General features: G+C 46.8%; 1 protein-coding gene across 1 annotated transcript in view; it reads right to left on the reverse strand.

The window, feature by feature from the left end:
- Window positions 1–2,209: 2,209 nt before the first annotated feature.
- MSRA (methionine sulfoxide reductase A) overlaps window positions 2,210–14,153 on the reverse strand; it is a gene marked incomplete at its 5' end in the record, with an annotated part of 315,775 nt that continues 303,831 nt past the window's right edge. Inside the window, one exon of the mRNA XM_082481564.1 lies at window positions 2,210–3,019. Coding sequence (XP_082337690.1) covers window positions 2,855–3,019 — 165 coding nt within the window. The 3' untranslated portion in view covers window positions 2,210–2,854. The remainder of the gene's footprint in view (window positions 3,020–14,153) is intronic.

Consider the following 14,153-nt stretch of genomic DNA (forward strand, 5'->3'; position numbering starts at 1 on the left):
CTTCTTTGCTTTTATGTCGCCCCATGCCTAGGAAATTAGACAAAAGTGCTGGTTTCCTTGACAGAAACAATTCAGTGGCACAACACGTGGAGTACAGGTGATCAGTTACCACAGCAACTGGAAATCCTGGGTGCGATGTAGGCACATTTGGGGGCATCTCCAGAAAGAGCCTAACATGGCAATCCTGCCAGAGGTAGCTCCTCTCAAGCTTGTCCCACGAACAAATCTGCTAAAAGAACAGGTTTCCTCTTGAGGCTGGAATGAACTAAGCGTCAGCTGAGGAGCAAGGGAAGATGGGGAGCAAATTTCTCTGACATGGACTTTTTGCCTGTCTGATTAAAGGAGGCAGGACTTCAGCAGTGGATTTACAAGCTCGAAGACTGACATGGATTTACAAGTTCAAAGACTGACTATCTGATGCAGATCTTCAGTAGCTCCAGGTTCAGACCAGAACAGGTTCTGGTCTGATGGGGAGTTACAGGAGATGTTCAGGGAGTTGTTTCGGGCCTTTCTGAGCCTAAAACCTGAGCTGGGGAGCCAGAAACGTCAAACTGAAACATGGAGAGTGCCATGGAGAGCTATCCAAAAGGAAATGCCGCAGATGTGTGTCTCTGGGTCCCCACCATCTTGGTCTCAAAGTGGCTTTATGAGCTCTGCTGCACAGAATCACCACAGCAAGGCAGGCTCCTGCAAGCTTTCCCTGAAGAAAAGCAAAGTTGCTGCTTTACACATCTGCAAGAGGACATGCCAATGACACGTGTTCTTCAAACCTAGCAATTAAGACAGCCTCCAAAGTAGGAAATATATGAGAGGTTCAAGCCCACACCTCCCACTGCGCTGGGAAGCATTGCAAGCAGCAAGTTGGATGGGTGGGACAAACCCACCCCCATCTTTCCTGCTGAAGCTGTTTGTCCTACTCAAATACCCCATAGCATACATATAACCCATAGGATCCCGCATCAATAAAGGATAACACCTGCATCCGCTATGTCATTCGCTGTAGCTTTTAGTCTTCACTCTGACAATCCCATCAATAAAAAGAAAATTTATTTTCACAGGATCATAAAATCATAGAATAGTTTGGGTTGGAAGGGACCTTAATGATCACCTAGATCCAATCTCCTCTGCCCTCGGCAGGGACACCTCCCACGAGCCCAGGTTGCTCCAAGCCCCGTCCAACCTGGCCTTGAACACCTCCAGGGATGGGGCAGCCACAGCTTCTCAGGGCAACCTGCGCCAGGGGCTCACCACCCTCACAGGAAAGAATTTCTTCCTAATATCTCATCTAAATCTCCACTCTTCCAGTTGAAAACTGTTACCCCTCATCCTATGGCTCCCTTCCCTGATCCAGAGTCCCTCCCCGGCTCTCCTGGAGCCCCTTTAGGCACTGGAAGGGGATCGGAGGTCTCCACGGAGCCTTCTCTTCTCCAGGCTGACCCCCCCCAACTCTCCCAGCCTGTCCTCCCAGCAGAGGGGCTCCAGCCCTCCCAGCATCTCCGGGGCCTCCTCTGGCCCCGCTCCACCAGGTCCGTCTCCTTCTGCTGTTGGGACGCCCCAAGCTGGAGGCAGCACTGCAGGGGGGTCTCCCCAGAGCAGAGCGCAGCAGAGGGGCACAAACCCCCCCTCACCCTGCTGGCCACGCTGCTGGGGACGCAGCCCGGGATGCCGGGGGCTCGCTGGGCTGCCAGCGCACGGTGCCAGCTCATGTTGACCTTCTTATCCGCCAACACCCCCAAGTCCCTCTCCTCAGGGCTGCTCTCCATCCATTCCCCGCCCAGCCTGGAGTTGTGCTTGGGGTTGCCCTGACCCACGTGAAGGACCCTGCACTTGGCCTTGTTGGACCTCATGAGGTTCTGGCTGTCCTGCTGTTTTTACTGTACACACACTGGGGCACAGACTGCCTGATGTCACGTTCACAAAGCACCCGCCGTAATGCACTCTGATCTTGGTGTTGAGGGCTCCGCAAGCTATTGAAGTAGAAATAATTAATCATAGGAATAATTACGTTACAGTGAGGCCAATACGAATTCTACTCCTCTGTACTGTCATGCACGATAATACAGACTTAAAAGTCCTGGTGTTTAATTAGCAGGCTGCAGCCTTTTATAATATTTGATACTTTTTTTAGATTTACCCAGATATACACATAGAGCTACGGGACACATCACAGACAACATTTTTCTTTTCTTTTTTGGTAATTTATTGTAGTGCAGGAAGCAAAATTGATTTCTTTTTGTGTTTATACACTTTTTGGAACTGTCAGAAAGAAGTATCACGTTACAATTTCACTTTTTCTTCCTAAAATTGTTTCAGAAAATAGGCACTATAGGTGATATTACATTTTGCTGTGAAAGTGGAATTGCGAGAGAATTACTGATCTAATACATTCACCATTATCAAAGACATTAAATTACAGGGTTGTGAGAGTTAAGATGAGCCCAACCATGTCTCCAGAAGTCAACGCACCCATAACACGCGCCAATTCATTAACCCAAGAAAATAAATACGTCTGTAGGCATTAGCTATGCAAAGCAGTTAGCAGGAGCAACCACCCCCCAATTCATCCCTTTTAACAACATTTCAAGCCAAACTTTTCAAAGTTTCTTTTCTCTCCAGATTACAAGACTGCAAGGAAACCCCCTGAGCTGCACAGAGCAAGAAGCTTCATTTGCCAACAGGCGCAATTTCTGCTCCTACTTTGGCTTTTACTGTCGGTGAACGGGAAGCTGTTGGGATTACGGAAAGCCGCCCCAGTGTTCCCAAAATCTGATGCTGCGGGTGTACGGTAACACCTATCAGGGTTGTTTTCAAACAACTCCCTAAAACAAAGTGGGGGCGGCAGGGTAAGCACAGGCTATTTCTTGATCCCAATAGGGCAGGAAAGCCCCGTTCCCCCGAGGCCGCAGTATCCGCCGGGGTTCTTACTGAGGTACTGCTGATGGTAATCTTCGGCGTAATAAAACTCCGGAGCCTCCCGGATTTCTGTTGTGATGGTACCAAAGCCGCCCTCCGTCAATACCTGTCAAGAAACACGATGGAAAGCCATTAGTGGTTTGTTGGCTTCTCTGCTGATGAATGATGTTAGGTTTTCTCTCAGCAGGCGCCACAGGCATCTCTCAGCTCTTGGACCACAGCTCCAGCACATCCCTGAAAGCCCTTTATCCTCACTCTCACGTTATTTTGCTAGGGGACATTGCAAGCACCAAAGGAGGCGTTGGCGAGAAAAGGTATTGCACCCTCCCATTTTAATGGCACATTTGTTTAATTTGCTACGGCCACACATTCGTTCTCTCCTCTTTATTAACCACACCAGGCAGGGATGAGGTGCCATCAACACAAGCGGAAAACAAAGGCGAAAGGCAGCAGAGCACCATTTGATCAAGCCTGGCCGGCTGCCTTGCAGTGTCCAATAACTTCACCTGGCATCTTTGAGATGTGCTAACCACCCCAAACGCCCTTCTGCTAAGGAGAATTTCTGAGTGAAATTTTAGCCCCATTGATGTCATCGAGAAATGAGAGCATCTGGGCTCTTTTCAGAGTCGCTGCAAACCCGTTCTTCAAAAAGAACAGTTCCATCATGACCAGAAAGGTATTTTTAAGGCAAATTACGGCTCATTTCTGAAACATTTGCCAATACACGGACCGGGAGCAATAATCACTTTGCAGGAAAAGAAGAAGGAACGTGGGTGAGGATTTTAAATTAGACTTTAATTTCTTTCTGATACCCCCTAACTGAATTTGAAACCCCTCAACAATTTCTGACAGAGGAAATTTCTTTTTAACGTGAATCGCCATGACATTTTTTCCTACTGATTTTTCCTTTTCTAAGGAAACTGGCAAGCAGCAACATTTGGGGGTCAATTCTTGTCTCAGCGGGGACATAACTTGTGGTCACTGAAGTCCACGATAACCTAATAAGCATTTTAATTGGTGTCAGACTACAGTTCCAAAGTATACTTGTGAAGTACCGGACGTAGATAGAATTGCATTGCCATCAGCCAGACTTGACGTAAGATCGACCGCAAGATCGACGCATTAGCATTTGAGATTATCAGATAAATGTGTTCTCTCATCGTACTAATAAATTAAACCAATAAAAGGAAATCATCACACAGAATCACAAAAACCGAGCTGGTAGACCTGTTGTACGTCATCAAGTCCAACTTCTTTCATCATGATACCAGGAATGATAGCCGCCTTACTCCCACCAAACTTTTGTTCAGCTGTTTTGGAAAGATCTTTGGAGACGGAAATCTTCGTTTCCTCAAGGAGCGCATTCTGATATTTACCATCCTCTTAGAGAGTTTCTCCTAAAGCCTAGCCCAGTTAAGCCCACTATTGTCATTTAACCCCACTATTGTGGTTGCGCTTATCGTGGATGCGGAAAGGAAATCATTCCCTTCCTCTTTACAACAGTCTTCTACACGCTTGGTGCCTGGGCAGAGAGAAAGATGACACGCAGTGGCAACAATGCTTCCACACAGCATTAGCTAACACTTAAATAATAGGTGATTATTTGGGACCGAAAAGTCTTTGAATTTTCTAGAAGAGGGTTTCCTAGATCCTGCCTCAGCAAAGCAAAGTACCGACCACAGTCAGAGATCACTTACTGGACACTGTAGAGCAGTAGTCTGAGTTATTCTGGTAATTTCATTGTCTGGAGGATTCATTTTGCTGTACTCAGTTTTCAACCAGTAATGAAGCAATAAGATTGATACAAAATCTGTGGCTGACCTGTCTGGAGAATCCCTGTGTTCCCAACCCTATGTCTAAATTCTCAGTGCAAGTTAGGAATCATAGAATCATAAAATCATAAATGTTTTGGGTTGGAAGGGACCTTGAAGACCATCCAGTTCCCACCCCCTGCCCTGGGAAGGGACACCTCCCACCAGCCCAGGTTGCTCCAAGCCCCGTCAAACCTGGCCTTGAACACCTCCAGGGATGGGGCAGCCACAGATTCTCGGGGCAACCTGCGCCAGTGCCTCACCACCCTCAGAGTGAAAATTTTCTTCCTAATGTTTATTCTAAATCTCCCCTCTTCCAGTTTGAAGTCATTCCCCCTCATCCTATCACTCCATGCCCTTGTAAAAAGTCCCTCCCCAGTTCTCCTGGAGCCCCTTTAGGCACTGGAAGGGGCTCGGAGGTCTCCGCGGAGCCTTCTCTTCCCCAGGCTGAGCCCCCCCAACTCTCCCAGCCTGTCCTCCCAGCAGAGGGGCTCCAGCCCTCCCAGCATCTCCGGGGCCTCCTCTGGCCCCACTCCACCAGCTCCATGTTCTTCTTATGTTGAAGGCTCCAGAGGAAGATGTTGACTAGTTGATTCATTGTATTTGAACACAGTGGGGTAACAGGCCCAATTTCACAGAAATCTGGCCTTATTTCCCCATGCAAAACCACCAAACAGTGTTTTTCATCTTTGGGACCGGCTTTATCCCAAGGGAATCAGATTATTTACCCATCAGATATGTGAGCGAAGAAGATAAAAATGTGACGGTATGTATCACAACACGTCGGCAACAACTGACACAAAGAGGTGTCAACACAGCTGCTTTTAGAAAGCGGTATTTCACTTACTTTCTAACCTTCCTAGCAAAGAAAAGCACTTTTTAAATTATCTTCACTCCAGAAAGATGGCACAAACTCTGTCATCATGGGCATTAGTCATTTACTTGCTGCTGTAAATGGATGTAAAATTGGCTTCCCCCCCTTAACTGAGTCATGAGGATGCTGCCGGAGGGATGGATATTTTTCTACTGTGCAAAACAGTGTTCGTTACAGATTTTTACCTGGGAGTTTTCCATCATTGGCCTAATTTTGTCAGTTAGAAAATCCATTCTGTTCAATAAAATACCACAAGAGGGCATAAACATCATTTATCCCTTTCAGAATTACTAACAGTCTATTAAAACACCGCACGCTGAATAAAGCAGAAGCCCAAGACAACTCATTATACTGCGCTTTGGTCATTAGCAAAAGATACCAGCGCTGTTGTCAGAAGCAGCGGGGACCCCAAGCTCCGACACTCTGCCAAACGCTACCTTGAATGTTTTGATTTTCAACGGGAAAATATTTTCCTCGCACTGACTGTGTCGATGCAAGGATAAAAACATCACTGGGAAAAGATGATGGAGTTCACGACGTGCTGACTCCGGCAGGTGTAAATCAGCCCGCTCTTGATTGATTTCCTGCCGCCGCGGAAGATATAATTTGATGATAATCCTGTTCTAGCAGACTTTTTAGTCCTCGCTGTCTCAAAATTCCTCAGCCATCCGACGTGACCTCCTGTTACCACGCTGCAGCCAAAAGGGCTACTGCAGCCTTCGCATGCAGAAATGGGAAGGACCAAATTAGGGAGAGTGTAATTAACCCTTGGGACTTTCTACTCAGTGCAGGAAAGTTTTAAAGTACTATTAGATTTTTTTTTTTTTTTCTCCCAAATACTCCACTGTAATTCAAAGAGAATTACTTCGTTAATTCTTCCAAGGCACTTCTGTGGCTTTGTCATGGGAGAGGTCACACTGGAAGATCATAGAATCATAGAACGGTTTAGGTTGGAAAGGACCTTGAGGATCATCGAGTTCCGATCACAATGATTCTTTAACTGATTATAATCGAGTCTGAAAGAGAGGCCAAACCAAACCAGAACCCAAACCTCAGCCAGCTGTAGATGACAGAGGGGACACGGCCAACTTGGTACATCGGGATAAGCGCTGGAGGAACACGTTGGAGCCGGTGCCAGGAACCTCAGCGCTATTACTTTTGTAAACCACCTGTACTTCCAGCACTGAAAAGATTTTGTTTGATGAGTTTCCTAGTTTATTATAGTCTGTGAAAGTTTCCTCCTGTTGTTCGCTTTAAAATTCTTGCCTGACCATGTCATTACATCCAATAATTCCTTATTCACTCTCACCGTAGCGAGCTTGATTTTACACCTCTGCCTTAATCCTGCTCATTCATTTCTTCAGCAAGCTTCACGGGCTTCGGCTCCCCACTTCACAGGTCAGCTTTCTCGCCCTTCTCTGCATCTCTTCTAGTTCTATTTTACTGCTGCCTTGAGACGGGGTGACTGGAATTGCACTCTATTCAAGATCACCGCGGATTTATTCAGTGGTGTACTTACATTTTCTCTTTCATTCTCCATCTCTTTCCAGGCAATTCTTAGCATTCCACTTGCCTTTCTGACCTCTGCTGAGCACTGAGCAGACGGTTTCAAAGAACCATCTGCAATGACGCCAGGACCTCTTTCGCGGGCTAATTTAAACCCTATCATTGTGTCGGCACTTGACTTTTATCCACATGGAATTTCAGCAGCTATTTTATTGCCCACACATTTGATACCATCAGATTCTTCTGCAACTTTTTTGTAGTCATGTCTACTTTTGCTTACCTGGAATAACTCTATACCATCAGCAGATTTGGGCATGTCACTATTGTCTGTCTGCCTTTTACAGCTCTTTCGTGAGTCTATAGAACAGCACAGGTTCCCAAGATGGGTAATTGGTAATGTCCCTTCACTGTGAAAACTGCCCGCTTATTTGTATCTTTTATTTCCTATCTATAGCCAGTTATTCATTCAGAAGAGGAACTTTCCTCTTAATCCACAGCGCCTGGCTCCCTTTTATGCACCTGCTCTCTTCAAAAAACCGTATTACGTGTGCAAGACATGAGTTTCCTCAGTCACATCAGCTCTTCTCTGAAGCGCGGTATCCTATGTGTGTCTACTAACTTCTGATAACTCAAGCAATCTGCAGCATAAAGCATCAGATGGAACTTATCTATAATCCTGGATCATCTTGGAGATACCCCAGGCATAGAGGCAGCCCACTTTTCGTTCCTTGATCAGCAGGACCAATTTAAACCACAGCTTACCCGTGATGCTACTGTGCAAGCAATTTCCAATTTAGGTTCTTTTCATACCTGAAGCTGACCACCACCTGGCTGCACTGACCTGCCACTGTTCATATCTGAACCTCTTTGGCTGTAGCTTGAACTTGAGACAGTTCCTCAAAACTGTAACCACAATTTGGTGTGGGAAACCCCCAAGTTCCTCAGCTGCGACCACAGACACGAGAAATTATGTAGTTTTATTCTACAGTATTACCTGTGTCAAGTCCTTCATGGACAGCTCAAGCCTTGCAGATGCTTTGTCTCCAGAACTGATTCCTAAAATGCTCAGCTATGCTAAGGAAAACACTTTAGTGAATTAGTGAACTGGAGCAATTATTTTGGATACATATTTGCATCTATATTTGGACTTGTGCAGCACATATTGGCAAGCAGCAATTTTCCTCCTGGTGGCACCAAGAGTGGAGGTGTGCACCAAGGCACTGTCTAGAGCACTTGCACGGCAGATACTGGACCATTAAATAGCCATATGAACACTGCCTGCACAATCAGCACAAATGTTGCTGTCAGTGAAGACGTGATTTTGAACACACAGGCTTGGAACCACAATGGATTGCATCAAACCAAAACCTATTTATGTATCGAGAACAGCCCTGAGGAGAAGGACCTAGGGGTGCTGATTGATGAGAAGCTCAACATGAGCCAGCAGTATCCCGGGCTGCATCAGAAGTGTGGCCAGCAGGTCAAAGGAGGGGATTCTGCCCCTCTACTCCACTCTGGTGAGACCCCACCTGGAGTACTGCGTCCAGCTCTGGAGCCCCCAACATAGGAAAGACATGGACCTGTTGGAGCAGGTGCAGAGGAGGCCACAAAGATGATGAGATGGCTGGAGGACCCCTGCTGTGAGGACAGGCTGAGAGAGTTGAGGCTGTTCAACCTGGAGAAGAGAAGGCTCCAGGGAGACATTATTGTGGCTTCCCAGTAAAGGGCGCCTACAGGAGAGCTGGGGAAGGATGTTTTACAAGGGCATGTAGTGATAGGACAAGGGGGAATGTCTTCAAAGTGGAAGAGGGGAGATTTAGATTAGAGATCAGGAAGAAATTTTTCCCTGTGAGGGTGGTGAGCCCGTGGAACAGGTTGCCCAGAGGAGCTGTGGCTGCCCCATCCCTGGAGGTGTTCAAGGCCGGGTTGGATGGGGCTTGGAGCAACCTGGGCTGGTGGGAGGTGTCCCTGCCCATGGCAGGGGGGTTGGAACTCAATGATCTTTAAGGTCCCTTCCAACCTAAACCATTCTGTGATTCTATTTTTTATTCCCATTTGAACCACATCAGTTGGTTATCCAACCGTCTGCCACTTAACCCAGTGCTACCAGTCCCATCTCCGCAGTAGTGAGGGGATCCCCTGGGATGAAGATGCAGCTAGAAAGACTTTAAGGAATGTCCTAGTCACTTAGAGAGATGGTATAATCTTATAGATGTTTTCACTTTTTACCATGGAAGGCCATGCTCGGGGTCGCTGGGACACAGCAGAGTCTGCACGTTAGTGAAACTGGTTTGTTCCGCTGGCACCAATTCAGTTCAGTTCCGCTCGGTGATATGAAATATTGTCCTCAACAGGGGAGATGATATGGTAGACTGCCAAGGAATAAACCGAACCAGTGCAACCACAGAAGGTTGCTCTTCACTTACTCCCAAGCAACTGCATTTCGCACGCGATACTTCTGCACTTCGATTTGCTACTGCCCTCTGCACTGCCTTTAACTGCTGCTTCAGCTTTTTGTAGCCAGCCGATTATATTGCGCCAAAGTATGTCAAAATATTTAATCATTTGACATTACAGCATGGCAACAACACATTCAAGGTGTTTGGCTCCTTGTTTATGTTCAGATGGAAGTAGCTAATACTTGTAAAGTGCCTTAAGAATTTGGAATGAACTGTGCCAGAGAAGCGCGATTCCCTCGTACCTCCAAACACTTGAAGGAACAGACTGGAAGCCACTGACACTTCGATGTGTTGTGCTGAAAAATCATGGTTCATGGAAGCTTAGAGAAGGGGTTGAACCCACTTATAAATTTGACAAAAAAAAAAGCTTTAAAATTGGTTTTGTTAAATTGAAACCATTTAATTTTCTGAGCAGAAGCATTAGTAAAGCAGCAGAGCATTAATTGGTTTCCAGCTTTTTGTGGCTTTTAATAAAAATAGCATCATCCTGTGTTTGATTCAATAGGCACTTTAAAAGCAAGCTCACAGCCTGCACTCGGGCCGCCACAATATCCAGTTTGTCTCACGTCCCAGCAAGTTACGTGAAGCTGCTGTATTTCTAATGGCCCCTCTAAAATCACAGAATCACAGAGTGGTCAGGGCTGGAAGGGAACCTCTGGAGCTCCCCCAGTCCCACCCCCCACCAGAGCAGGGGCACCTCCAGCAGTGGCACAGGACACGTCCAGGCAGGTTTGGAATGGCTCCAGAGGGGGAGACTCTCTGGGCAGCCTGTGACAGTGCTCTGCCGCCCGCACAGGAGAGAAGTCCTTCCTCATGTTCAGATGGAACTTCCTATGGTCAAGTTTGTGCCCGTTCCCTCTTGTCCTGTCACTGGGCACCACTGAAAAAAGACTGTTCCCATCCCCCCGGCACCCGCCCTTGAAGGATTGATAAGCGTTGATAAGATCCCCCCTCAGTCTTCTCTTCTCCAGACTAAAAAGCCCCGAGTCCCTCAGCCTTTCCTCATAAGAAAGATGTTCTAATCCTCTCATCACCTCTGTAGCCCTTTGCTGGACCCTCTCCAGCAGTTCCCTGTCCTTCTTGAACCACGGAGCCCAGAACTGGACACAGTGCTCCAGATGTTGAGGCCCCATCCCTGGAGGTGTTCAAGGCCAGGCTGGATGTGGCCTTGGGCAACCTGGTCTAGTGAGAGGTGTCCCTGCCTATGGCAGGGGGGTTAGAACTCGATGATCTTCAAGGTCCTTTCCAACCTAAACCATTCTATGATTCTATGTGGCCTCCCCAGGGCAGAGCAGAGCAGAGGGGGAGGATGACCTCCCTCGCCCTGCTGGCCAAACTCTTCTTGATGCCCCCCAGGATACCATTGGCCTTCTTGGCCACCAGGGCACATTGCTTGCTCATGGGCATCCTGTTGGCCACCAGGACTCCCAGGTCCCTTTCCACAGAGCTGCTCTCCAGCAGGTCAGCCCCCAACCTGTACTGGTGCATGGGGTTATCCCTCCCCAGATGCAGTACCCTACACTTGCCCTTGTTGAATTCCATTAGGTTTCTCTCTGCCCAACTCTCCGGCCTGTCCAGGTCACACTGGAAGGCAGCACAGCCTTCCGGCGTGTCAGCCACCCCTCCCAGTTTTGTGGCATCAGCAAACTTGCTGATGGTACACTCTATCCCTTCATCCAGGTCATTGATGAATCTATTGAACAGGACTGGACCCAGTACTGACCCCTGGTGAACCACTGATGTTGAAACTACTGCAGAGTACCTTGACACCTACGACGGCTTGTGCTTCTGTATCATCGTTCATCCTCGATGTGCAACTGTAAGGCAAGTAATCTCACAATGCTGAGTGCTCCAGCAGCCCGTGCCCATTTAAAACCTCTAGGGCTACCCCTTTATTATACTGGCTACTCAAAATTTCATATCATCATCATCAATACTGAAATTCAGCCCTATTTCCGAAAGCGCTAAGAGTCAAAGGAGGTGCAGTATTTCAGGAGAAGGCCTGCAAGAATTCGTTGCACAGACTCAATCCTCTGTAGGATGGGAGTATGTGTATATCCTAGATACATGATTACTGTGGTATTTTTAACTGGAAAGCAAATTAACTGACTTTGCCAAGTTTGTGGATTAGTTGCTGGCGGGCTTGGGAGCAGAAATGCAGCACTACACACTCACTTGTATTGAGGAGCAGCTATCCCCTACTTTGGTCCAGAGGAGCTAACGTGATGAGTAGTGGGAGGCCTCAATAATGCGCAATTAAGCAAGAATGTTTTATTTTCTCCTCCATTTGCTAAGTGCCATGTAGGTATACCTCTCCTTTTCTGCAGGACAGCCTGCTCTGCAGTATAACATCCCAATGCTATATTATTTTCAGTTGTTTCCTTTGTGCTGCCATCACTTGGCTGGAGCACCTCACCGGTGAACATTCAGTGTTATTCTAGAGAATACTAAACTTCAGTTCGCTTTGGTGGGTCCAGTCTTCCCTATGTCACTTACCGATGTTGGCTTTCCCAATCTAATTGATGCCAATGACCTCCTACGGAGCCCTGGAATGGGCTGAAGTCACATCTAGTTGATAAAATCTGCATTCACATCCTTGTAGGTGACCTACTTTTGGAAACCATGTGTTTATCCACAGCGAGCCAGATGGGAAGAAGGATCCTGCCATGGAAAAACGTGGGAGCAGTGGCTGGCAAGTGCTGAAGTCTAATCCCAGCCACCACACAGGGCAGCGGCATGGACTGGGAACAGATATCCGCATTCTTTTCTTTCCATTTACCCTCCTGTACAATGGACTAAATGATATTGATATATTTGATAGGTGCTGCAAGAATTGATTAGCTAATGTTTTGCACAGGGCTTCGGAGTACTACATAATTAGCTAATGCTTGCACAGGGGTTTGGAGTGCTATATAATTTCTAAGTATTATTAATATCCTTGCAGGGAAGCTATCTAGTCTCAGAAGTCACTTTGCAGCGTGCCTCTAGCAAATCGGGCAAGATCGAAACTGGGAATGATCATGTGCATCCTTCATAGCGCGGGTATATGGATCTATGAGCAGAAACGGTGAAACCCATTGACTTTACAGCTTTCTTTGGTCTTTGCTGTGATAGAAAGCAAGCTGCTACGCGACTACGTTATAAATCTGAAGACATAAACATCCTATAGGGAGTACACATAAGCTGGTCAAAGGGGAGAAACGCTGGTACGTGGGCCTGCTGGAATTGTTCATACGAGCGCGTTCTTCCAGTGGAGCATAGGAAAGATGCAGATAAGAAGGAAATACAATAGAAACTTAAAAGGTGGTGGTGCAAAGAGCTAAGCTGAAGAATCCCGATTCTCATCTATAAAACTGGAAAACTGACTTTGTCAGAGCTTTTGCCTATTGACAAACCACCACACATACACACCCCCAACCGAGCACATCACCTGAATCGAGTGAACTGAACATAGCTAGAGACACGGCTTCACCGGCCTCAGGGGAAAGCTGCAGGTGTATATACAGTCTGCTCCGTTGGTTTGAAGATCTGCTTTCTCTGAAATGCTTTTCTCTTAAATACTTAGCTTGAAGGAGGCTGTTTGGTCAGTCATTCCTGCCAGAGGGGAAAGAATTGCTGGGCTTGGATATAAATCAGACCTGCCAAGGTAAATCACCGTTGGCCGATAGCCTGGCTATTAACATATCTGAGGTCCCGAGTGGTTATGCTCAGAGGGTCTACGAAGGATCAGCAGTGCAGTTAGTCTGATGTTTCCTACTATTTTACATCCGAGTGTACTTCCTCGTTGCCCACAACAATCAGCTATGCCAGCTGAAACGGCAGATTTATACAGGCAGGCTTCTTTGTACCTTCTAGCAATGGGGAAAGATGAACATTGAATTTGTCCTGAATTGTATTAAACTGAACCGACAGCGAAATAAAATCTGCAATTCTATTTTTTCCTGTTGGATACTGATCCTCTGAACATGCATAGAAAGGAAGTTGTATCCCGCTCTCCATCATATCAATCTAATTCTGGATTCAAAGCTTTTGCTCCAGATAACTGACTGGTATAACAGGATCAACTTGACCCACAGTCTTTACGAGCTTGACCTTCAGAATAGAGCTTCTTCAACACCCATCTTGCCTTCTCTTGAGGGGAGAGAGATGAAAGTGAAGAATGGCACCAGGGGGCATTTAGGAGGTATAGGAAGATAACATTAGCAAAGATAAAAGACATCTTGCTCAACTAGCATCTGGGAACTAATTAGGTGTTGAAGGAGCCATTGAGAGAGACGGAAATTCTGTTTGTCTAGCCAATTTTAACGCAGCCAAGCAGCCTTTTACTGTACATCCTGCATGGATAATTTATGATGGCTAAGAAAAGATATGCCCTGTTCTGACTTTCAGTGATCTAAAGCTAAAATCTATTCCGCGGTTTGAGACAGCAGACTGTTCTTCACTAATCACTCATCCATTACTCTCATATTCCTGAAATGAAAAATGGCCGGGTCCAAACTGAGAGGGGGCCGCCGATAAGAACCCACATACAGAGCAGTGAAGCTGAGTGCAGAATCTTCCAAGGCATTGCAGACCAGAACTGGTATCTCC

The sequence above is a fragment of the Vanellus vanellus genome (assembly GCF_965231255.1).
Source record: "Vanellus vanellus genome assembly, chromosome: 3".
Classification (NCBI taxonomy): Eukaryota; Metazoa; Chordata; class Aves; order Charadriiformes; family Charadriidae; genus Vanellus; species Vanellus vanellus.